The sequence below is a fragment of the Ochlerotatus camptorhynchus genome, unplaced genomic scaffold (genome assembly GCF_037179485.1).
Source record: "Ochlerotatus camptorhynchus isolate MF236.1 unplaced genomic scaffold, CSIRO-AGI_Acam_v1.1 ptg000215l, whole genome shotgun sequence".
In the NCBI taxonomy this organism is placed as follows: Eukaryota; Metazoa; Arthropoda; class Insecta; order Diptera; family Culicidae; genus Ochlerotatus; species Ochlerotatus camptorhynchus.
Window position 1 is genome coordinate 351,327 of NW_027040705.1, and position 25,592 is coordinate 376,918.

Here is a 25,592-nt window from a genome sequence, read left to right on the forward strand (position 1 = left end):
CATTAAATTCCTCACACATTTTAACAGAGGGAAAGTGCCCGAACGATCACAATAACAGGCCTTAATTCGTATAAAAGTAAATCATGACTTGTTTTCTTCTGTAAAAGGGGGAAATTGGGCAAAATGGGTAATTTACTGAAATTTTCTCAAGATGAAACCATCACCATTCGATTCCTCAGTCATTTTTACAGTAATACAGTACACGAGAGTAGAATTTGACAGGCACTATCGCGTAGAACCGTGTAAGATTACTGATTAACTTCATAAATAGGGGAATGCTTTAGGGGAAATGCTCCACACATCAGCTTACCTTTCTATGTAATCTAAAACGTAATTTTTTTGATACCAGAGGTGTTTTCCTTCAAGAAGGACTATCATTGGACAGGTTTTCTTATCACTGACTACTGTCTTTTAAAAAATATCGAAAAAAAATGTAATAGGGGTTAAATTTACTAAAATGCATACTCTGCACAGACTGGTGATGTATGAAACAATTTTTAATGGATTATTCAGATGTTTTTCTACAAGAGTGACAATATTCCAGAACGTATATAAACCACAATGAGGTATTTTTTAAGACATTTATTCAAAATTTTAAGAAATTTGAGTAAAATGCTCCAAAAACTCCAACTTGCCATATTCTGCACAGGACGAAACTATTTCCACTGGATTCCTGAGTCTTTTTCTCATAAAAATGATTACATTTGCAAAGGTTAAATCAGCGCTGATCAGAGATAATGAATGTTGCTCCTTTTATGTCGATTTTTTTCCCACTGTGCGTTGGAAGAGACAGAGTCGAATCCAATCTACATCGTTAAGCTTTTATTTCATTTAAAAATAAAGATTGATTAACACTAGTTAATCCTTACAAACTAAACAAAACACATAGTAATGGTCAGTTATCGTTCATAACAGTGGCGACGATGGAAAATTGGTAAAAAGTGATAGCGCTTATTTTGCTAGCTACAGTAGAGACCTCTCCGGTCATGGCTGTAATTAAAAATTGGAAGGGTTGTATATTAGATACGACCGCAGGGTTGGCGTTGGATAACGTCTGTTATGTGTTGTACTTAATTGTGTATATTATATTTTAGGAATATTCCTTAATAACTCTTTTGCGAAAGTTTGGTGGCCCTGAAAAGGGCCGTTTTGTTGGGCTGATGTTGTTGACAATGATGGAACGGGCGACCTTGTTGGACGGTTATATAGTAGAACAGAAAATATCAGAGGTGTCAGATACTCGCATCTGATGTCTCGGTTGGAGAAAGTATAAGAATATAAAAAAAAATCAATCGATTTTCACCATCTTTAGACAATGGTTTACTTTTAACCATTTTTCAATAGTTTACAGAATGAAATCAATAGTTTTAAAACATTCAACAAATTGCTAGAAATATTTCCAATCGATTGATGCCATTATCTCGTAAATCTATCGAGAGACGGTTGAGTTATTATCGTTCAAAATCTTTTAATTTTTCGTAACGCATCCAAAATGACTGTTTTCAATTTTGTACCCCCGTATGTTGCCGAAAGACGTTATCCAACGTCAAAAGGATGGAGAAGTTAGAATGATTCTGATTGGTAAGCACAAGACGAACGCGCACAGACAACAGTTAAAGGCTGCCTACGAATCCCGGCGAAATAGAGCTGTGGTACGCCTTCCAGCCAGCACAACGGACAAGCGTAAGAGGATTCCGAGACTAGAAGACATCCAGGAGCAAGAAGCTCAGACGAGCTAGAAGTCCCATCTGCACACGGTCGAGAACTGTGCAACTCAGCTAGGCAAGACCAGGTTGAGGCTGCATCTTCCACGAGTTGAATTCGATGTGTTAAGATGAATTGAATTATTGAATTGTTTGTGTTTACTCACAACCCAGCTAAGCAAGAACATGCTGGAGCTGTGTCATCAACGGGATTTAATCCGAAGTGTTTTGAATTATTGAATTCTTCGTGTTTATTTACGTAATTTGGAATTTAGACTGTTTATTTCTTCTTAAGAAGGGAGAACTGTAGTATCTACCCTGTTCAGAGTAATTAATGTTAAGAGTGTAATCGATTAAAATACGAAAAGTGTCTTATGATGAGTGTCCAGAATAAAGAGCTAGGCTAGTCTAGCATGAGACGGAGTCGAATCCAATCTACATCGTTAAGCTTTTATTTCATTTAAAAAGAAAGATTGGTTTGATTTTTACACGAGAAATTCACTTTCTTTAAAGATCGAAGTAGGTTCTTGCGCTGTCACAAATTTCTTTAGCTTTTCTGCGTGTTTTCCGTCTATAATTTCTTTTTCGGTTATGTGATTCTTTGAAAACGAAGACTTTTCGCGGTGGTGCTAATAGATTAATAAAGTTTGTAAATAGTTCTGGTGTCGAGATTTGCCTGTGGTGTTTTTGGACAACATCGATCACTGATAGGAGTCCAAGAGAGAATCTGGCAAACCAGAAATGTGGAGGATCTAAATCCATCTACTCACATCGCTTTCCACCTTTTTGCAGGAAAAGTTCAAAATTCAAGATACTGTTGCCTTCATCATTCTGTATGCTTTTTATGTTTTTGTTTTGCCATCGCTGTATTTTTTTTTCTTGATTTGTTTTCCGTCGATCTCGTTTTCCGTGCTGAGCACCAATGCTACCGACGCCAGCGAGGTAGCTCCCACACCTGGACCCTACCTATCGACCCATCAACTCATGAACCGGAGACCAACGGCTGTACTTCCCGTGATCAGAGATGTTATGCCTCAGAACATCCCGGAGGCGCCGACTGGGATTGAACCCAGGCCTGCTGCGGTGAGAGGTAATCACGCTTACCACTACACCACCGGCGCCGCTAAAAATCGCTGTATTTTTGTTTTATTTTTGAAGTGATCGTTTTTCTTTGATATTTTGTATTGTTCCAGTTAGCTATGTAAGTGCAAATATTTAATGTCATTAGATTAAGTTTGAGTTTGACCTCCGATCAGGGTGCTGCCTGACGGAGGTAATAAATAGTGAAAGTGAAATGTATTCTTTTACTTCATTTGAATCAATTGCCGATCTCCAAACTGCTGTCCAGAAATCTGAGCAACAAATTAAACACAACGTAGGGCCACATCCTGGACATTACACCTGGTTATTACATAAGTAGTCTTCTAGCTTTACTCTTTGCTAGTATATCAAACACGTGGTTCGGGTCAATGGCATAATCCAAGTTAATTGATATTATAGCCAAGCCCGAAAGTCGCTGGTTTCCCATTAGTTTTAATTCGTTTCAGTGTTGAGAAAGATCTCTCCACACTGGCTGTAGTGACCGGGAGCGTCGCTAAAATCGTCAACAAAAGATTGATTGTTGGAAAATACGTCGGATCACATTTATCAAACACCCCGAATGCCTTAAAATTCTTGTTAATATTTATGGATGTCCGGCACAAGAGCTCGTATTCCGTTTTACTGCACCGAAATAACAGTTAAGTTTGTCAAATTGGAATGACTCTCCAATATCTGTAAAACCAGGCAAGAATAATTGGAACACCGGAAGGATGTCACCATTTTGTGTGAAACGTTCCATCATATTGTGGAATGAAAACTGCTCTTCGGTAGTATTCCTCTGGTGATTCTACTGGTTGATTTGCACGTATTGTTAGGTTGGATGCACGTGGAGTTGTAATTGCGCTATCTAAAACAGACGTATGCAACTTTGGGGCTGAATTGAAAATTTCAGCAAATTTTGCTTCAGCGTCAGCTCGTCTCTCCTTAAAAATCTGTATTATACTGCTCGCATGATTAAGAGCCAATATGAGGTCCAAGTGGTATTGTTTAAAGATCACATTGAGGGCATTCAAGCCAAATGTAACAAATATATAAAATGTTTGTATCATCTTATAAACAGAAAATCCAAACTTTGCCTGAATAATACACTTCTAATATTTAAACAAGTTTTTAGACCGGCCCTGCCAATATGGTCTATATCTTGCACTACCAGGAAAAAAGCAATTCAAAGGATTTAGAACAAAGTTCTGAAGATGATTTTGAAGTTGCCGCCCTGGTACAGTACTACTGAGGTACATAGAATTTCGAATGTTGAGACTTTAGAACAAATGTCCAACAAAATAATTAATAATTTCAGGGAAAAATCGTTGCAATCTTCAATTGCAATGATTAATTCCCTTTATACTTAAATAAGATATAGTTTTAGTTTTTAGTTTTGATGTCAATTGTTATACTGACATGCAGGCTTAGAAGACCGGTTTAAAATACTGAATTGGCAAGGCAGGGACAGTGTAAAAACACTTAGATATATATCATAAAAATTATAGTTGGTAAGTTACTGTAGTAGCTGAAGTTTTCTTAGTTTTCCAACCCCTGATGCACAATTAATAACAATTAATAGCGCTGACATATAACGAAATGAATTTTAGAACCTGAAAACTCATCAGTGATTTTTGCGACGATGAATTTTGCAAGACAAAACTCATAGGCGCATAAACTCATGCATGAGATTTGAGTTTTTGAGTTTTTCCGAACACTTAATTTGCTGTATATGTCCTTATCATTATCAAGAGCTGACATATACTAAATTCACCTGAAAAAGAACTGGCATCACTGATAAGTTCGAAATGTACTGGCTTGCTTAACGCTTCAGTGGCGCCACCATGACAAATGCAAGCACATTATCAACTAAAAGTCTGTGCTAAAAGCTTCATGTTAGATAGCATTTCCAACCAACTCTGAAAATTACAAACTTCGCGTATGAAGTTATATAAAAAAACACCTTAAATGGTTTCAACATTTTTATTAACAATTTCGCAAGCATGAGAAGTCGGTTACGAATTTATTTATGTAAGATTTAATGAATGTTGTAAAAAATTAAGTCATTTTTTTCCATGGAAGGTAGAATATGAAAATTGAAAACAAGTAGGGGGCCTACCATACAAATAGACCAGGCTCCCTAAGGGTAGTAAGTAAGGGTCGGGTCAAAGTAGTTTTCATTCAAAAGTCTGGTAAGTCAGCATCTGATCATAACTAGAAATATTTTACCAAGATTGCGCTAAGAGATTACCCACATTGAACGTAAAGCGACCAAAACCCAGCTATGAGTAAACTTCTTAACCTAAATATGGGTAAATATGATCCAGATATGAGTTAGTTTTATGCAAAATCGACTTAAATTTACCCATATTATGGTTTGTAAAATAAGCTTTTACCAGCTTAAAATTCAATTAACTTAAGTATTATTTACAGTGAAATGCTGGTTAATTTTGTATCTAACGATCTATTGCAGTACATATATCCGTCATATAAAATTTACAGAACAAATATTAATGTTCAATATAATTGGATCGTATTTTTTTCTTTATTATTGATATTGACTATGGATATAACGCCTAAAGGTATGCAACGTTTCATACAAAACAGTTGCTGCGTATTTTTACCCTTCTTACAAAGAAGGGTATAGATATCACTTGAAAAACCGACTATCGATCCGAGGCCCGGAGGGCCAAGTGTCATATACCATTCGACTCAGCTCGACGAGATCGGAACATGTCCGTGTGTGTGTGTGTGTGTACGTGTGTATGTGTGGATGTGTGTGTGTATGTAACGAAATGAATGCGCTCACGTTTCTCAGCAACCGCTCAACCGATTTGGACAAACTCGGCGTCAAATGATAGGTCTTGGGGTCCCATTGAACGCTATTGAATATCTCTATAATAGTTTTGGAATCGGTGAACCGGTTCCGGAGATATGGCCGGAATAAGATCCGGTGAATATGGGCCTTCACGCTGGATTTAACGGAAAACGTATCAAAACCATCATGCGACACATCAAATTACTACAGAATTCAAAAATAAGATCAATGCAAGTCGTGTTAAGTGTTCCAGACCACATTGGACACACTTGGACATGTTCCGGGTACCCCAGGGAAGTTGCTTGAATATGAATTGAATTAAAACCCATTAAATCACAATAAAATACGATGATAAGGTGATTGGTAGCCTCACCAAATAGACTACACCCGGATATATTCCGGGTACTCCCAGGCAGTGGCGTAGCGTCACTGGATGACACGGGGGTGGGGGGCTTGGTCACTGATAATGACAATAAAATAAATAAACTTGAATAAGTAAGAAGGGTCTGATCACACCATAGGTGGATAAATTCGGGTTTTTCCTTCTATGATTGACCGGTTCAATAAAGTAAATAAAAAAAAACTGATATCGTAAGTACAATATACCGAAATGTTAAGTTCAACCATCGTATGTATGTATGTATGTAAGTAGCCACCATCCTAGCTTGGGTCTTGCCCTGCATGCGGCTCCACTCAACAGCAAGATCAAATTCCGTCATCATTCTGAATTCAACATACTGTTGTATGAAGGGCCAAAAAGGGTTGGACGGGCCCGTAAGCAGAGGCACTTACGCGAAACCCGCGAGAATAAGAGAATCTCCTTCCAACAATATGATCCAACAAAATGAATAACGAAATTCGCAATACATGTTAAGCTTTCCACGGGATAGCGTGTCAAATTCATTGCAACTGTTGGAGTGAAATGTAACTATCTAAAATGACAGTACACATTCCCTCCTAGACTCCGGTTGGCACTCCACTCCATTGTCCAGTTACAACTTCAATGATGCCCTGATGCTCCCTCCCCTCCCAGTATTTATTGTAATTTACATTATGAATTTATATATAATCATGTAATATATAATGTATATAAAATATGCAGTAGAATGAAAAATATAATAAAAAATAAAGATGTTTTACAAAATACAAATAACCTAGATTATTGGGTCCTATACGCAGACTTTTTGTTTTATGTGCCATGAAATGACATAATGCATAATTGTATGTTTTGAAAATATAATACTGAAGTATTGAATCAATAGACCGAAAATCGAGGTTATTTGGACATGAGATATTTTATTTAAAAGGATACTACCAAACCGACCATCAAACGCACTGCCCACAAAAGCAGACACGTCCCCTCGAAAATGCAATCGAGAAATGTACAAGAACAATCCTCAACTGGAACGTACTCACCAAATCAATATATCCGGGAGCGCATTCCCGATGTCGTCGAACGGCAAAAAAAAGGGAACTCGGTGAGAAAATTTGTGATACGGAATTTTCACTGAAAACAACCGCGAATTTCACCATCCAACTGCGAAACACGTTCAGAAGCACTTTTGGTACACTTTCGATATCTTTCGAAAAAACTTAATTTTTTTTTTATTTTTTGCAAAAATAGTTGCAAGTGAACCAACATCAACACCGATCGTGCCCAGCTCTTTCACGCACCTTGCAGCGCGTACATAAACTAAATGTTACGTTCAATCATCGAACGACTAAATGATTTTTATTGTTGAATAATTGCATTCTAAGATACATATAGCCGTATTTTATGGGTGTGCAATACTTAGATACAAAGTGTACAATAACAGAATTTAAAAGAAAATTGTGCGTGTAACCATTGGGCTCTGGCCTCATTCAAAAGATTTATTATATGAAAAGTTATTACGAATATAAATTGCATTTGAGCTCTGGAAATGTTTCATGAAACGCATTCTTGAGGAATTGGGACTTCAAAAACGTTTTCGACCTTATAAACACGCAAAATATCATAAAGTGATTGCTTACCCGTAAAAAAACAGAACCATAGAAGTACAATGGAATGTATTGTAACCATACAATGGAGTTTTTATGTATTTACAATAAATCGTATTCTCCACAACGATAAAATAACAATTAAATGTATTGTTTCCACAGCCGAAAAAAGTATCAACTTCATTTTCAATGTAGGTTCCGAAGTCAAAAACTGTCTACGTTGTTTGTGGACAGCCCCTAATAAACTAACGAAGTCTCAACATTGCAGTCGAGAAGCTCATATCTGTTCTTGATAATCATGTCGGACAGTGGAATTAAACAATAAACACCAAACTTCTCTGTAAAGCGTTATCAACAAGATGAATTCGAAACCTCAAAATTTTCCGTAATTACAAGCCAATTTTTGGAAAACAAGCAACAAACAGCTTTGCACTAGGCTCGTGGTTAAATATGTACATATGTATAACATACCTGTCCATTCTCAATTCGCGGCGATCGTGGCCTACTTATCGCCATGCTGTTTTTCAAAACAGAACAAAAAATCCTAATCACGCTTCCAGAGCAAAACAAACAAGATTCGGTTCTAGAAATACCTACGATTTTTTTACATCAAAGGTCAGTGCTCTGTGGGGGCATGGTTTTGATTAAGTTGAGCACCTTAGCAAATGAGTAATTGTATTTTGAACACTGTGGTTGAGATTGTGATTGTCGATGTATTAAAAAGGTCAAATTCTAGAGTAATCGTAGTCCAACCAGAATGTAATTTTAACTTATTTTAACTATGGTTCTATGACCTCTCACGCCAAAGTCACGAGCTCAAATCTCATCCCGGTCACAAGTTACGAATGACCCAAGAGTGTTAAAGTGACTATAAAGGTTGAACACGAAAAAATCCGGACACGAAAATCTTGTTGGGTTTTAAAAATTTCATAATTCAATGTAACATTTTTTCTTTATTTATTTAATGTAACAGCTTATTGTAAGACCATTGTTTCAGTCGTCTTTCTTACCATAGGCCATTGCTCAAACTTTTCTTCGTACACGGCCCATCATCTTTTGCACGAGTCCTGTTCAGAGCTGGTAAATATCACGGCCGTCGTGTGAGAATGAGAAAACAGGTCCTCTCGCTATCACGAGACGAAACTACCTATCATTAGCTTTCTTGTCATTTTCCAATGATCAAGCAGTCATGAGAATAACTCTATTGCGGTTTTAACATCTACATTTATAACTGATTTAGATTAATTCAAGCAAGAAACCGTATGTAATCGGTATTACGATTTTCTCGGCACAAGTAACTTTAAAAAGCAATAAATGAGCTAGTAATTACGATGACCACAACACTGTCACGTTTTGTCATGACGAAAAATTCGATGAGATTTTGAAGAAAATCTCTATCATCGTTTTCTCATCCAATGATAGTGACAGAAGTATCTCTGTAAATATCGCGTGAGATCTTTCATTGAAAATGACATTTTCCAGCCCTGGTCCTGTTCCCACTTATTTGGCTGCTAAATTCCATTTCCGTCTGAAATCCTTCAGGTCAATTGCTGTTCCACCCTTTTTCTTCTGTATGTGCTTCACAGTTGACCTTAGTTCCGGAGTATTTGCTGGATTCATCTCCTTGGGAAGCACTGTGACGCCATTTTCGCTGTTTGGTGGAATTTGAGTAGTGGCAGCTTGCCAAGTCCGGCCAGAATAGACAATCCATCTCATGCTGCTCCAGAAAAGGCAGTAGTCTTTTCCGCAGGAGTGCTTGGTAAATTTGCTGGTTCATGGTCCCAGAAGTAACATAAGTTTCGCTTTTCAGCCCACAACTGCAGATTGTTTGCCAGACATGGAATTTTTCTTCCGGGCACTCTTCCGGTCAACCGAGGTATAAAATTCCTGCCCAGGAATTTGATCGAAACTGCCAGGAGCGGATAGTCCGGGATTTGTGGTTCGAGCGTGCAGGATCGAATCGAAATGCTCCGGTGAAGCCATGGTGCAAACAAATGAATTTATACTGACAACCAATGCCTACTGTGATTCTATACAATCCTAGCTTGATTCAGTGAAATTTTGAAAAATCTTATTCAAAAAATACCTTAAAGGCAACTTTATTTATGAGTCCGGACTTTTTCGTGTTCAACCTTTAATAATGATAGTAATAATGGTTCTATGATTCGATATCGCATTGAATTCCTGAATGATGCATACCTACTCATCCGATTAAAAGTTCGCCAATCACTTTTACGTCTCTGCAACGTAAATACCGCGATCATCTACGTAGATCGCCCAGCTTACACAACCCACTTTTACGTAGTAAAAGTGCATCTGTAAGAAAATCACAATGATTAGCGGGAAAAAAAATGCTTGCTCCGCGCATTGATAAGACTAAATTCTCTCCCTTTGTACTCTTGAAACGCAAAAGGACTCTGAGCACTAATCAAGCGTTGTGCTCTTCTCTCCTCGACTTGAGTAGGAGAGCATCGAGTTCATCGCTGATAACACCGGCACCGGCGCTGAATCCTTATTTAAACCGATGCACCACTCCGGCCCCGGATCAGTCAGTCAGTGGTTGTGTTTAGTTGCGGATTATTCAGTCCAAGTTGAAAGATGAGCTCTCGACGGGAAGAGATTGCGGCGACCCCATTCAAGCTGTGGGGTGGTCGATACTCCAAAGGAACCGATCACGTCCTATCGAAAGTGAACAATTCGCTGACGATCGACAAGCGGCTGTTCTCGGAGGACATCGATGGAAGTATTGCCTATGCGAAGAGTTTGACGGAGGCGAAACTGCTGACACAGAGTGAGTTCAAAGTGATTTGCTATGGACTGGAGACGATCAGAGCCGAGTGGGAGAAGGGAACGATCAAATTAATGCCACGGGATGAGGATGTGCACACGGTGAACGAACGGCGATTGATCGAGATTATTGGGCTGCAGATTGGTGGAAAGTTGCATACCGGGCGGAGCCGAAATGAGCAGGTCGTGGTCGATATGAAATTGTGGATGAGGAATTCGGTGCAAGAGGTGATGAAGCAGTTGAGTGAGTTGATCATGGGGATTACCGATGTTGCGGAGAAGTATATTGGAGTGCTGATGCCGGGTTATACGCACATGCAGAAGGCCCAACCAGTGAGGTTCAGTCATTGGATCTTAAGCTATGCGTTCTACTTCAAAGAGGACTACCAGAGGTTCACGGAGTTTTTGAAGCGAATGAATGTACTTCCTCTGGGCAGTGGAGCGTTGGCGGGAAATCCGTTCAACATCAATCGTCACCAGCTGGCAGCTGACCTAGGATTCAACGGGGTATCCGAGAACAGTATGAATACGGTCAGCGATCGTGACTTTGTGGTGGAATTCAACTTCATTTGCACCCTGGCCGGAATTCACATGAGTCGACTGGCCGAAGATCTGATTCTATTCTCCACGAAGGAGTATAACTTTTTGGAACTATCCGAAGAGTACACGACGGGCAGTAGTTTGATGCCACAGAAGCGGAATCCGGACAGTTTGGAGCTGATTCGAGGAATTTCGGGCAGCATCTTTGGTCAACACTGTGGACTGCTGATGACCCTGAAAGGCCTGCCGTCGACGTACAACAAAGATTTGCAGTGCGATAAGAGTGGTATGTTTGCTGTTTACGATCAGATTTTGCTCACACTGACGCTAATGACCGGAGTGATAACGACGATGAAAGTGGACGAGGAACGCTGCCTGAGTGCTCTCAGTTACGACATGCTTGCAACGGACATGGTAAGATTGTCTAACCTAGTTTGACCTTTTGATAACTGTTCCACTAATGACGAAATTCTTGTTTTGATTTCTTTCGCTCCCCTAGGCATACTATCTGGTGCGCAAGGGACTTCCATTCCGAGAGGCTCACCACATTTCGGGAGAAGTTGTAGCATTTTCGGAGAAGGTCAAAATCCCAATCAACAAGCTCACCTTGGAGGACCTCACGGAGATCAGCCCGTGCTTCGACGAGACGGTTAGCGCTCTGTGGAACTACGAGAACAGCGTCGAACAGTACACCGTCGTCGGAGGAACCTCCAAGATCGCGGTCCAGGAGCAAATCAACCTACTGAAGGGCTTTCTTTCGAGCTGTGAATAACCCTGTAGGGTCCTAGCGTTTACCATTATTTTGTTTTATTGCTGAATCTGTATAAATATCGTGTTTGACTTTGTTCTGTAAAGTATGATAGCGAGAAAGTGTTAAATTGTTTATGTATACTGCAAAACAAACGAACAAAAAACTGTGCCATTTTTTCCCTGTCTCGTAACTAATAAACACCTTCCTGTTTTAATAATACATAAACCTTTAAGCTCAACTCTATTCGAAACTTGCCGTCCAGCGCTCAGCTGTCTGTCTGTGAGATTAGTAGCGCGTTAAAGCGGAAAGTAAAACCGTTTGCGATTACGCGAAAGCGATCTGTTTTTAAATAATAATAATAGTTCAAGCCGTATTCGAACGCAAGAGTGGCTCACATCGCTCGACAAACTTAAATACGATTCAGATAATTAGCAAAAGACACAATATTAGATTGAAGAAACAAACCATAATAGGAACACAAGCGAAATGTTTCCATGCATTTGTATGATAAAAAAATATATAAGCGGTTTCTACGTTCTGCGGGATTCGATCGTATTCAATCTATCGATCGCCGGTTTTCTTTTTCGTTGATTAAATATATGTTTGTTTCCATGTTCGAGATCCGTGTTAGTCTAAATATATATGTATATCGTGCGTTGTATACCGTATAGTTCCGTTCGTGTAATTGTGCAAAAAATGAGGAAGTTTGCGAACAAAATCGTTTCGATATTAGTTCTTAGTGGCTTTTGTTGGCTGATTGATTCTCACCGGTGGTGTTTCCTGGATGATCTGAAAATATAGGTCGTGAAGAAAACATAAAAAATAAAGATTTAGTCAAAACATTGGGTGAGCCATAAGCAATTTCAACAACAAGCAGTATTCAGCGCGGGCGTTATGCAAGCAATTATGGCGAAATGACGTTAGTGAAAACTTGTGTTGCTGGTTTGTGTTGGGGTTAAATGCGGTAGAGGGGCATAGTAAACACGTGAGGCATAGTGAGCATCCCGCAGTTTTGCCCTGGATCTCTAGCTGCAAATCAACTGGTAGTTGGTTCAATATCATTATGATATTGATCCCACCACCAATAAATTTGTTCCGAACGGCCGGAAGTCCAAGCTGGTGCACGGGATGCTCACTATGCCCCACCTGTTCACTATGCCCCTCTTACCCCTATATAGAAAGTAAAGCTGATAAGAATGAATAGATTCATTCACAGGAAGGTAGCGGATTTAACCGGTGATGGCTGGTTTCAGTATTACTTCGGGATCTGATACTGAGTATTATTTTGTTATGAAACATTGGGTTTTTTTTTTTGATGATGCAGAAAGCGGGGTTAGAAGGACGTCAACCAGTTTGATGTTTGGAAATCGTACGATCGTAATCTTGTTTAAATTTCAAAAGTATAAACTCTCGTTGGTATAAAATACCTAATCCTTTAAATTTTACGTATTCCATGGGACTCACTAACGCAATCAAATGTTTACCTATTTTGCATCAAGAGGCAAAAAATAAGCGTCATCAACATGTGGTAAACATTTGTAATGAAGCTTCGTGTTTTGAGTAGTTTGTTTAGATGGATTTCTCCGTAAATTGATGCTTTATAAATTGTACAGAACACAGAACGTTGAAATTCTGTCTGAATTGCCTAGGTGTCTGCCCTATTTCGAATGAATTTGATGGTGGCTGCATCGAGTTTCAGACATGAGCTGGGCTAATAAATTTGAGCATGCATGGTACTATGACAAACTACAATTTGGTTAACACATCAAGTATGTTGAAAACAAAAACTGATCACTTTAATTTCTATTGTAATCATTGCAATTAAATTGTCCGCTAAACCATTCGTGGAGTTTTTATTAAACTTGAAATTTGATAAGGGGCTGTTTTTAAACTACTTAGACAGTCTAGGGGGTGTTCGGAGTGTCTACGGTCCATTCTGCTTTTTCACGCATACCATAATTTAACCTTTGGTAAGGTGGTAGTGCCATCTGTATCCTGATTTATCAGGATTTATCCGTTTTTTTAGGGTCCATTCTCATAAAATCATACACCCCTAATTTATCCTGATTTGCTATAAACATCCTGATTTACCCTTTTTTTCCTTGATTTGTTTTCCGTCGATTTTGTTTTCCGTGCTGAGCACCAATGCTACCGACGCCAGGGAGGCAGCTCCCACACCTGGACCCTACCTATCGACCCATCAACTCATAGACCGGGGACCATCGGCTTTACTTCCCTTCCGAAGGAAGGTGTGATCAGAGATGTTATGCCTCAGAACATCCCGATTCGGATTGAACCCAGGCGTTCTGGGGTGAGAGGTAATCACGCTTACCACTACACCACAGGTGCCGCTCTGATTTAACCTGATTTGTCATAATTACCAAAAATCGTAAATCATTTGTAATCGCTAGCAGTGCTGATAAAAAATCATTCCTTCTACATTCAACTTAGTTGAAAATGAAGAAAACCTTAACCAGGACCTTAACAGATAGATCAAGTATCAGCATTAATTTGAATTTTGACATACACGCTAACTTGAAAGTGCCCATCAATGTGTAAAAACTACACATTTTGAAAAAAGTGGCTTATGAGTAAAATGATTACCCATTAATGAGTATTTGTCTTCCACATTCCTGTTATTGGCAACGACCCTACTCGAACATCCTTCCTCCGTCAAGTGACATCTACCAGCTCCCAAATGCAACTACACGCTGAACCTTCCGTTGTTCCCGAACAGCGGAGGTCGGACATAACGATTTACTATCAGAACGTTGGTGGTATGAACGGCCTCGTGGAAGATTATCATCTGGCCGTCATGGATCACTGCTACGACATTTTAGTTTTGACCGAAACATGGCTCAATTATCGAACCATTTCAAACTATGTCTTTGGTGCTGGCTACGAAATATTTCGCTGCGATCGAAACACGAATAATAGTAGGAAAACTACTGGGGGAGGCGTCCTTATCGCAGTTAATTCCAAGCTGAAAGCAGAAGTTATCGAGGACGATTCCTGGAACAGGGTTGAACAAATGTGGGTGGCTATTCAACTTGGTGATCGTCAATTGCTTCTCTGTGCAGTGTACATTCCTCCAGATCGAACCCGTGACTTGGAGCTTATTGACGCACATTGTCGATCCGTCTTGGCCGCTTCAGACAAAGCAGGCCCTTCCGACGAAGTTATTGTTCTTGGCGATTTTAACCTACCGGACATTGCATGGACTCCAACCCATAGTGGTTTCTTTTGTCCTGATCACGAGCGTTCATCTTTCCACGTAGGAACCATCCAGCTCCTGGACAGTTATAGTACCGCAATTCTGTCACAAATCAATGGCCTGTTGAATGAAAACAACCGCACCCTGGATCTCTGCTTTGTGAGTGCTCGTGATACAGCTCCTTTCCTCTCCACGGCACCCGAACCTTTAGTCAAGGTAGTGCATCATCACCCTGCTTTAGTTATCGTGATCGAAAATAATATTGTCCATGATTTCACCAGCACTCCAAACGCTGTGTCATATGACTTCCGTAGAGCTGACCATTGCAGTATCGTCCATGTGCTGTCTAATCTAGATTGGGAGCATATTCTAGATCCTGTAGACGTCAACATTGCTGCACAAACCTTTTCTCACGTCTTGGCATATGTCATTGACAGACACGTTTCCAAAAATCATCCATATCGACTCTCGCATCCCGTGGATGACGAAAGATCTTCGCTCGTTGAAAAGAACTAAGAAGGCTGCTCTCAGAAGATTTACTACACTCCGCACACTGCCACTGAAATGCTACTATGTCAGACTCAACCACGAGTATAAGCGGTTAAGTCGTCTCTGTTTTCAACGCTATCAAAGGAGGATTCAACGGCGGCTAAAATCACACCCGAAATCCTTCTGGAACTTCGTAAATGAGCAACGCAGGGAAGTCGGCTTACCCTCTTCCATGATTTTTAATGGTGAAACTGCTGGAAATCAACAAGACATTTGCAACCTGTTCTCAGCCAAATTTGCTAGTGTGTTTGTAGCCGAGCAACTCTCCGCTAATATCATTACTTCCGCGGCCAGTAATGTTCCTTTGATCAACCAAACGCTCAGCATGGTCGAAGCCACTACAGATACGATTTCTAGAGCAGCATCTAAACTTAAGACTTCAACTAAGGCTGGACCCGATGGTGTTCCGTCGATTATTCTTAAAAAGAACATCACTTGTCTTTTAGATCCACTGCGCCGCATATTCCAGCTCTCTCTTTCCAGCGGCATCTTTCCGTCTTGCTGGAAGACTGCAGATGTGTTTCCTGTTCATAAAAAGGGAAGCAAACGCGACGTAAACAACTACCGAGGAATCACATCGCTGAGTGCTGTATCAAAACTTTTTGAATTAATTATATGATTCGAGTAGTAGGTATACTGAAGATCCGAGAGATGTCGCCCCTTCAGTGGTAGGAAAATCATTTTTGCAGTATGGAGAATATCAGAAAATCCACGATTTGTGACTAAATATGCTTTCACAGAAGGAAACAAATAAACGAGTGTTTACCTTATCACCATAGTAATGTACTAGTGCAATTTTTGTGCATCTAAAACTGCCCATAAAGACGATAATGAATAAAAACTGAAAATTCTCATGCATTTCCAAATGGTTTCCTACCATTCCCATACATTCGAAGTGACTGGCCCTCTGGATGTGGATGATGTCAAAAACAACAAAACATGATTAATTGGTTGTCATAGAGTCCCTAAATGCGCATTGCAGGCAATATCTAAGTACAGATCAACACGGATTCATAACTGGGCGTTCCACAACTACGAACCTGCTGTGCCTAACGTCTTACATCACAGACAGTTTGATTGCTCGGACCCAAACGGACGTTATCTACACAGATCTTACGGCAGCCTTCGATAAGCTGAACCACGAAATTGCGATCGCTAAGCTTGATAGGCTAGGGATCGGTGGAAATCTTTTGAGATGGTTTCGTTCATACCTCACGGAGCGCCAATTGACAGTAACTTTGGGTACTTGTCGCTCAGCAAGCTTCTGCGCAAAGTCCGGTATACCTCAGGGCAGCCATCTGGGACCATTGGTATTTCTCCTCTACTTCGACGACGTTCACCATGTTATCACAGAGCCACGATTATCGTTTGCAGACGATCTGAAAGTTTTTCTGCGCATCCGCTCACTCGCCGACTGCCGTTCTCTCCAAAATCAGATTGACATCTTTGCTGACTGGTGTAGTCTAAACCGACTGGTGGTCAACCCAGCTAAGTGTACAGTTATTACTTTCTCACGCAAAAAACAACCGATTATTTTCAACTACAAACTACTAGGCACGACTATCGAACGGGTGCACTGCGTGAAAGACTTAGGCGTTTTTCTAGACTCAAAGCTGACATACTCACACCATATATCGTATGTCGTCGACAAAGCGTCCAGAACGCTTGGCTTTGTCTTCAAGATTACTAAGAACTTCACGGACATTTACTGCTTGAAATCGCTCTATTGCTCTCTCGTACGATCTACGCTGGAATACTGCTCTGCTGTCTGGAGCCCGAACTACAATAATGGGGCCGAGCGAATTGAATCTGTTCAACGACGTTTTCTTCGCTTCGCGCTCCGTAAGCTGCCTTGGAGATACCCACTTCGTCTTCCAAGCTACGAGAATCGCTGCCAATTGATCAATATCGAGCCCTTACGTATCCGAAGAGATGTTTTCAGAGCCTTAACCGTCGCCGATACTCTGCAAGGAAGAATCGACTGCGAAGCAATTCTGCAACAAGTGAACATTAATGTTCAACCTCGATCACTACGCAACAGTCTTATGCTGAGACTTCCACTTCTTCGAACTAATTATAGCATAGGGAGCGCTATTTACGGCTTGCAGCTAGTGTTCAACCGAGTAGCGTCGATGTTCAATTTCCACTTGACACGGAATATGCTTCGCCGAAGATTATCTGCCTTTTTGCTGACCGAAGGCGCTTGATACCCAACAGCTAAGTGTAAAATTTAAGACTTATAAATTTTTAGTAACTTGACAATGCTTTCCAAGTTATTTTTGTTTGTAACTGTAGTAACTGTAGTATATGTATGTCGTCTGTATAATCTGTACTTTTTTACAACACATCATTGGGACTATTTCTAGTCTGTTGATGCAACCATAACAAATAAACAAATAAACAAATAAACAGATTTGTTTATTTGTTTATTTGTATATTGAAAAAATCAACTGACAATTATTGCCTGAATAAATAAAACTTAAGCTAAATAGTTACGGTCAATGCCAAGTAACCGATGGCGAAACACGTCAGCTGATACATTGGGGCTGTTCATAAACTACGTAGACAGTTTAGGGGGGGGTTGAGAATTATCCACGGCCCATACAAATTTTAAATTTTTTGTATGGATAATAGTCTACGCAGGGGGAGGGGGGGTCAAGAATCCCAAAAAAACTGTCTACGTAGTTTATGAACAGACCCCATTGAAGTCGAACATATAAAAGAAGTTGTTGAATTGCCGGCTGATTGCTCGAATTGGCTCGTCTTGTGTATAATTTCGGCACCGTGGTTCCAAAAACAGAAAGTCGCGTTGACGAAGAGGCCTCTCAGGGACATACATGTTTAGCTGAGCCAGCAGTGTTGGACAGTCAATGTCACCCGTAAGCAGCTTTGCAGCGAACATAGCTTGAGCGACCGTCCGTCTCACCTCTAATGGTTCGATTCCCAGGAGACGGGCAACGCTCCTCGTACGGTGGCAAATTTATTGGGTCACGCCAGTTGAGGAAACGAAGAGCATATCGCACAAACTTCAGTTGAACAGATTCAATTGTAGTGATCCAGCTAGCATGGAAAGGGCACCAAACAACTAAACTTGACTCCAATAAGGACCGCACAAGCGAGCATTAGAGTGACCTGAGGCAAAGCGGGTCGATTAGCTCTGGAGATGATGTCATTGTAGTGAATTCTGAAAGTGAGTCTGCAGTCCAAGGTAACGCCAAGATCCTTTACGTGCTCTACACGAGCAAGACAGCGTCCGTAGAGAACACAGTCAAACATGATTGGTTCGATTTTTCGGTGATAGGAAATAATTTTACAGTTTTCGATGCTTAGACTCATCAAATTTCTTGAGCACCAGTCAGCAAAAATACCTAACATATTCTGGAGATCCCAACAGTCCGAGAAACTTTTAATAATTTTGTATGTCTTCTGAAATGCGCGGACTATCGAAACTAAACACATTACGTGGCATCCCAACAGTAGCCTGGATACTCATTAATGGGTAACAAATTTACCCATTTATTGAGTTAAGCCACTTTTTTTTTCAAAATGGGTCTTTTTTAACCATTAATGGGTCTTTCAAGTTAGTGAAAAAAAAACTTGTTTTGGTTTTGCTGCAGTTTTTATTTTGTGATTTTAATTAGGAGTCGTCCATTAATTATGTCACACATTTAGGGGGGAGGGGGGGGGGTGTTTTGAAAACTGTGACGAGCCATACAAAAAAAATTAAGGTCCATACAAAAAATGTGACAAAGGAGGGAGGGGGGGGGGTTGAAAATGGGCCAAATTTGCGTGATATAATTAATAGACCATCCCTTATTTTTAAAATTCTAAATTCTAACCTTTTTATTGAATCGAATTTGGCAAGTGCTGACACCGTACGATAAGAAGAAATAAAAGAGAAGGAAGATCCGTGCACTGCATTGAGGCAAATAAACATAATAATTTCATAAAGGCCCAAGCGCAATGACAGCGGAAGCGGAACGGCAGCGGCAGCAGAAAAGCCCGATCTGAGTAAGACTACTTGTCGGATTGAAAACTAGTTAGAACCAAATCGACTTCGGTTAGGCATCTTGATGTCATTTCAGACAACTGTCAAATTTTCCGTTTCGGTTCCGCTTCCGCCCACATTGCGCTTGGGCCTTAAGGCTCGACTTTTGAACGACACATATGAATTTCATAATCGCGACTTATGAAAAATTTTCGTCTAACATAAGGTAACTCTTATACGCCTTTAGCCATTCCATCAACCCAAGCGTTGATAGACGAGTGGTACAGACACTGAACTTGTAATCTCAACGTCCATGGTTCGGTTCCAGACTGCTCCGTTTAATTTAAAAAAAAATTGTTGACATTATTTTTCATAAGGCAAATCTATGAAATTCATATCGATTTCTTGTGGTTAAAATTCATAAATAGATCTAATGGAATTCTTACGGTCTTTTGCCTCGGTGTGCGTATGTTGTGAAACGGGTTTTCTTCAACGAGACGGTGTTGAATTTTGACGAAAAATCGTTAATTCCAAGTTCAGAGAGGAAGCCATTCAAACAAGCCTTATCACAGGCCGGACATATTATATTGGTCATCGTCAAGCAATAGTCATCTTTTTTTCAGTGTGCCGCAAGTGTGCCGATCATAGAGTAAGCTGCGATTATTTGTAAAATACCCATCCCGGCAACCTGGTTTTTCTGAGGCCTTGAATGTTTTGGTTTGAAATGGAAATGGAAAAAAAAGCTCGGCTAGCTTGGTGGCTGCCGCTTTTGCTTACTGAGTAGACGATCGTGGGTTTACTCCCAAGATTCTCCAAAAACAAAACAATTGCTATGGTCGCATCGTCTGCTTAAGCGAATCCTGACCCATCTCCTACCAAACTATCCAACTCCGTAGCATGTATGGGGGCGTCGGTGAGTTGCTGGCCTCCCGTTAAGCAGGTGTTACATCAGCAATATCCTTCCTTTCCCCGTAACGGAGAAGATGGGCGTGGCCGGCAATAGTGATTTTCATGCTTTTCCTGTTCTGAATTTTGGTTGGAGAACTATTCACTCCCAAATAGTTTTCCTTAAGCAATCAGAATAAGAACGTTAAAGTTGATACATGACAGTTTTCAGTATGCAATCTTCGAATTACTCTGTTTCAAACGCAACGCAACGTAAATTATTTAGTCTTTCAAGTTAGCGTGTAAAATCAATCTCTTGATCAAGGAAACCTCTGAGTATCGAAGTCAACATTTGCTTTTGTTCATTCGTGGCAAAGCAGCCAACGATAAAAACAAAACTCTTGCTACTACTACCCAACAAACAATTCAAAGTCCAAATAAGCATTTTCTTCTTCTTCGCATTTCAAGCTTAATGCTCATCGCATATTAGCTTATAAGGCTGTCCACGATACAGTTGCGATCAGCTGACTTTTTTGTTTACCAAGAAGTTTTGACAGATCACAGTAGAACTGGCAGTTTATTCTCATATGAATTTCTGCTTTGTTTATGTTTACATTCAGCATGATTAACACCAGATCACTCAACTCTAGATTTCTAGCTGTCAGTTCCACTGAGAAACGTCTCTTGGATCACCTTATTGCGTGCTCTCAACTTAGTGTTCTAGACAGTGCTGCAAAATCTCAACAGTACACGGCGAAATTCTGCGTTTGTCACTCATTTGAGCTAACAGTCATCGTCAAGGCAAACCATGACAATTGTCAGAGTCAATGCTGTCAGAGACGAACATGTGCAGATTTTTGTATTGTATAAGATAAATTTGAAACGAAGTTAAATGACTTGAGCAAAACAATTACATGGAGCTGTTCAAGTGCCGATGCATCTACGTACTGAACTGCTTGAATAGCAATAATGTGACACAAAATGCACGAAATTACAGTTTTTGTTACCAGGTTAATCTCTGCCATTGACGAAAAAATTAAGGAGATTTTGACAAAGGTTGCTTTGAGGATCAAGTTCATCAGTGATTATGTGAAGAACAATTTTGTCAATATCGCGCAAAAGTTTGTCAATGACAATCACAAGTCTCACCACTGGTTCTAGATGCACTTCCACAGTTCTTAATTGAGAGCTTTCAATGCGTGGTACCATTTTTGCATTAGTATAATTGTGTGGCAAATACAATCATACTCTACACGCAGAAAAATTGATTTTTGTTTCAGGGCCTAATGTATCTTGTTATTGATTCTAACATATAGTATCACTATTTCTACAAAACATATTTTTGAATCAACAAAATAGTTTTTAAAATTAACAAACAGATCATTGACTCTACAACCGTTTTGTTGATTCAAAAATATTTTTCTTCGAATTAACCGAATAATATATTTGAATCAATACCAATACCAATACCTTGAGCCAAAAATATATCTATTTGAATTTAAAAATCATTTCTCTGCGTGTATCTGAATTGAACCTAGCCACCTTCAGCATGGTCTAGCTTTGAGGCTAAAAATAAGCATATATAAATTGAATAAATGCTGTTTAACAGTGTACAATGCTGAATAAAACGGAATGTCAAATTATGTGCTGAAAACAGCACATTGCGATAGATCGATGCACCTTTGTTCCGCTGTTTGCTCTGATTTGATTAATTTAGTTATTTAAAGCTTTATACACGTTGACTGTCCTCCCGATTCAATACCAGATGTTTGATCTAATAACTTACTGCATAAGTGTATTTTTTACATACATCGACGCTTTAATGCGACACTTTTCAATTGATTTAATAACATGCTTTATTAGACGTCTAATCTAAGTAAAGTTTTCTTTATTAGGGAGGCTTTCAGCCTGAGGCTGGTTCGCCTCCGCATCGTGTGGATACGTATGACACGAACAATATTATATAAAACGGCAACACTGTTGATCGCTGAAGTTTTTCTAAGCGATTTACCCGTTGCTAAGGTTTGTTTACTCCAAAGGAAAATATCCGTCAAGCGCATTACTGCTGCCAGTGTGGACGGATCATCACCCAGCATGTCGCGTATGCTATTTGTTAGCCCGTGTAGTTCCCGCAGCTTCTGATACTGAGGGCCTATGCATAGAATGTGCTCGATTGAAGCTGGGGTTCTACAACCTACGTAAGTCCTATGGAACGGCGTTCCAACGAAATTGTGCTGTGCCCGGTCCTTAAACGCGATTTAGCTTCTGATTCCACTGGTTCAACGGTTCTGTCCACTTCCTTGTCGTCCCTTTGATCCGTCTGATGAAGAGGGAGCGGTTTTGGGCCCACTCCACCTCCCAAGCTTGCCATACTTTGCTCACGACCCAGCGCTTGAAATCGTGTAACCAAAGATGAATACTGTGTAACGGTACTTCGTTGGTATAGCGAGGGGCAGATGGTTCTGCCCCAGCCAGAAAATCAGCTTCAGAGTTGCCTGGTATTGCGCAGTGCCCCGGAACCCAGCAGAATACCGTGTTCGGTGGCGCGGACTTCATCGTCGCCTGTACCAAGGGATGCGAATCCATGAGGACCAGGATCGGTCGATAATGGCGTTGTAGCAGCGATAAAGTTGGCAGCAGCTTCATCAAAGAAGACAGCTGGTAAGCTGCAGCTGGTTGGTGTGATGTTTCCGGCAAGACCGATATCGACCCCGGCCTGTTTGCAAATGTAGTTTAAAGGAGATATTAATATCATAAACTATAATAATTATAATCTACAGGTCGATGAAAATCTTGTCCACTCATATCTGTTCCTTTACTATGCTATGAAGACAAAACCCCTAGAGGCATCATGGTTTTGGGTAACTTTTACACCATTGCTTCAACTGGAGAACTAACTTTATCGAATGATATTCATCGACAAGCAAACATTTGTGCTTTCGTTTCACTTATAGGATTGCCGAAAAAAGATTTATTTTTGCCAAACAACGCCCTAGCCTATTTGCAAACATTATTTATAGAAGATAAATCTAAAACACAGCTTCTAACGTAATTGTTTCTGATTCAGGAATATATTTCAATAGCATCAACACCATCATCATCAGCATTATCAACATGATCGATAATAACCTTACCATCTTTTGAAATTAGGGAGCAAATTTAGGAACAAATAACATTCGTTTCCGTTTTTCAATGAACCATCCATGAGAGCTTGAAGTTGTACACAAACAATCTCAAAAGTCATAACTGAAGGGTTGCCAAACTCATGGGGTACTGAGATCGACAGCTTGATTGCCACAATGCGGCACGTTCGGCACAGATAAAATACTAGGCATAGATAGAGATGTGCAGAGCTAAGTACCGCTTGGGTACAGTATTATGCAGCATGTTAAATTCTCGTTTTATCACCTCATTTTTCTGATTGTTTGGAAAATCCAACATGGATTTGCATTTAATGCGTGCCATTTTACACACAATGATGCAACTGGGGTCGGGTCATCAAATCTAATCAATTGTTCTGATTAGCCGTTATCTCCGCTATTCTTGCTGTAACCTCCAATGTTATGCAATCAACCACGTCCCAGCTTCGTGACTTTCACTGAATTCTAAGTTCTAAGTATAGCAATAAATTGCCCCCGGACAGTCAGGACACCATCGAAAGCAACCACCCGGCGGAGATCACCACCATATCGCTATCGGCACGGTATCGCCTTAACCCGAGCGGAACACAGAGAAAGCACCGTTTGTGGTAACTGATCCGTACACTAAATACGCAGTAGTGGCTGAGTACAACTACTCATTGATTGGAGGAATCCAATGGATCCATCTGGTTGATGCCGCCGGGCAGCTTATCGCAAGCAAGCAGATTTTGTTTGGATTTAGATTAATTGCAGTTGCCAATCGGAACAACAGTCAGTGGGTTGCCTCTATCATGCAAGGCTGCTGCATATGTGTACGGATGCACGTATGCAAAGTTAACGATGATGCTGAATAGAGCCGGCACTCTACAGTGGCACAGGGGTGAAGCCCATACAGCTGGTACCAAAAATCACGATATAGGAGATGTTGTGCTCCAGTTTATGGTCCTAGGATGTTGTTGCTAAATACCATCTACCACATATTGATATTGTTACTTTGCACTTTGGTACCCACTTCCTGGTTGGTTTACCCCAAAACTGGTGCAATAGGGCAAAGGGCTCGTTGAAGTCAATGAACTAGTTTTGGAATTTCGAAATAAAAATCAAAGCTTCGCGCTGTTTTCAATATTTGTTCAAGGCAATGAGTACTGAGCAGTGCTGAGATTTGTCATAGTCATTAACAAAACTGTTATTCACATACACTCAAAACATTTCACACGTTTGATCGAAGTGTTTAAACACTTGATTTTTTAAATGCAGAATCACATTTACTTTAAGTGTATTTCACCTTGGTTCGATGTGTTAAACGCTGTACAGACTGGAGAGATATAACATGTTATAACGGTTGTCAAATAATTGCAACACAGAAACCACCATCAAGATAGCGCAATAACATGTTATAACTCTGTAGTCTGAACGTACTATTATACACGTTAATTTAGAGTGTTTCAAACTTTGAAATGTTGAAAAATTTTCACTTTCTATTTAAGTGTATTGCACATTGAATCACGCTACTGTTCAAAACAGATGGATTTAAAGTGTTTTGCATTTCAATACGATGTGAATTGCTTGCTCAGAAAGGTAAACATCGAAAACAAGAGTTGTGACTTTATCCTATTAACCCGCCTCATATATGAGAACAACCCTGGCACAGTGAGATAGAACGAAGACTCCGACAGCAGCACACCCCAACAGTCCATGATCGAATTCCAAATCAGACCCATTAAAAAGATATGTGAAAGCTCTGGCCTCTGGCAATTTTGATTATATATTTGTCGTTTCAATTTTTAGAGTCGGTAAAGTAGAAGTCGATAAAGTAGAATATTGTAGAATATTGAACTATGGTGTGCAAAGCTATTGATATCACCATATGAGACACATAGAATCCAAGTGAATCACAATTCAAATCCATAGTGTTCAGGCATGGTTCATAGCATAAGATTCACACATGAAATGGATGTGTTTCACAATAAGCGCAAAATTAAGTGTGAGACACATGATGATGGCGTGTGGAATTTTTTGAGTGTACAAGCGGAATGAACAAATGAGTTCATTATACATCAACGAACGATAACATCTCTGATCACGCCTTCCTTCGGATGGGAAGTAAAGCCGTTGGTCCCCGGTTCATGAGTTGATGGGTCGATAGGTAGGGTCCAG

The 25,592-nt window shown here is 40.1% G+C and overlaps 2 protein-coding genes across 5 annotated transcripts in view; one reads left to right on the plus strand and one right to left on the minus strand.

Annotated features, from left to right (window-relative positions):
• The first annotated feature begins 10,129 nt into the window (after nt 1–10,129).
• On the plus strand, nt 10,130–11,884 carry Argl (Argininosuccinate lyase). Its single transcript, XM_065224770.1, has 2 exons — nt 10,130–11,322; nt 11,408–11,884. The coding sequence occupies exons 1-2, from the start codon at nt 10,180–10,182 to the stop codon at nt 11,678–11,680; spliced, it is 1,416 nt and encodes a 471-aa protein (XP_065080842.1). The 5' UTR covers nt 10,130–10,179; the 3' UTR covers nt 11,681–11,884.
• Nucleotides 11,750–25,592, minus strand: part of LOC135703520 (mucin-2) — a 315,489-nt gene continuing 301,646 nt past the window's right edge. For all 4 annotated transcript variants that reach the window (XM_065224751.1, XM_065224752.1, XM_065224753.1 and 1 more), the window contains one exon: nt 11,750–12,448. In XM_065224751.1, coding sequence (XP_065080823.1) covers nt 12,424–12,448 — 25 coding nt within the window. In that variant the 3' untranslated portion in view covers nt 11,750–12,423. The remainder of the gene's footprint in view (nt 12,449–25,592) is intronic.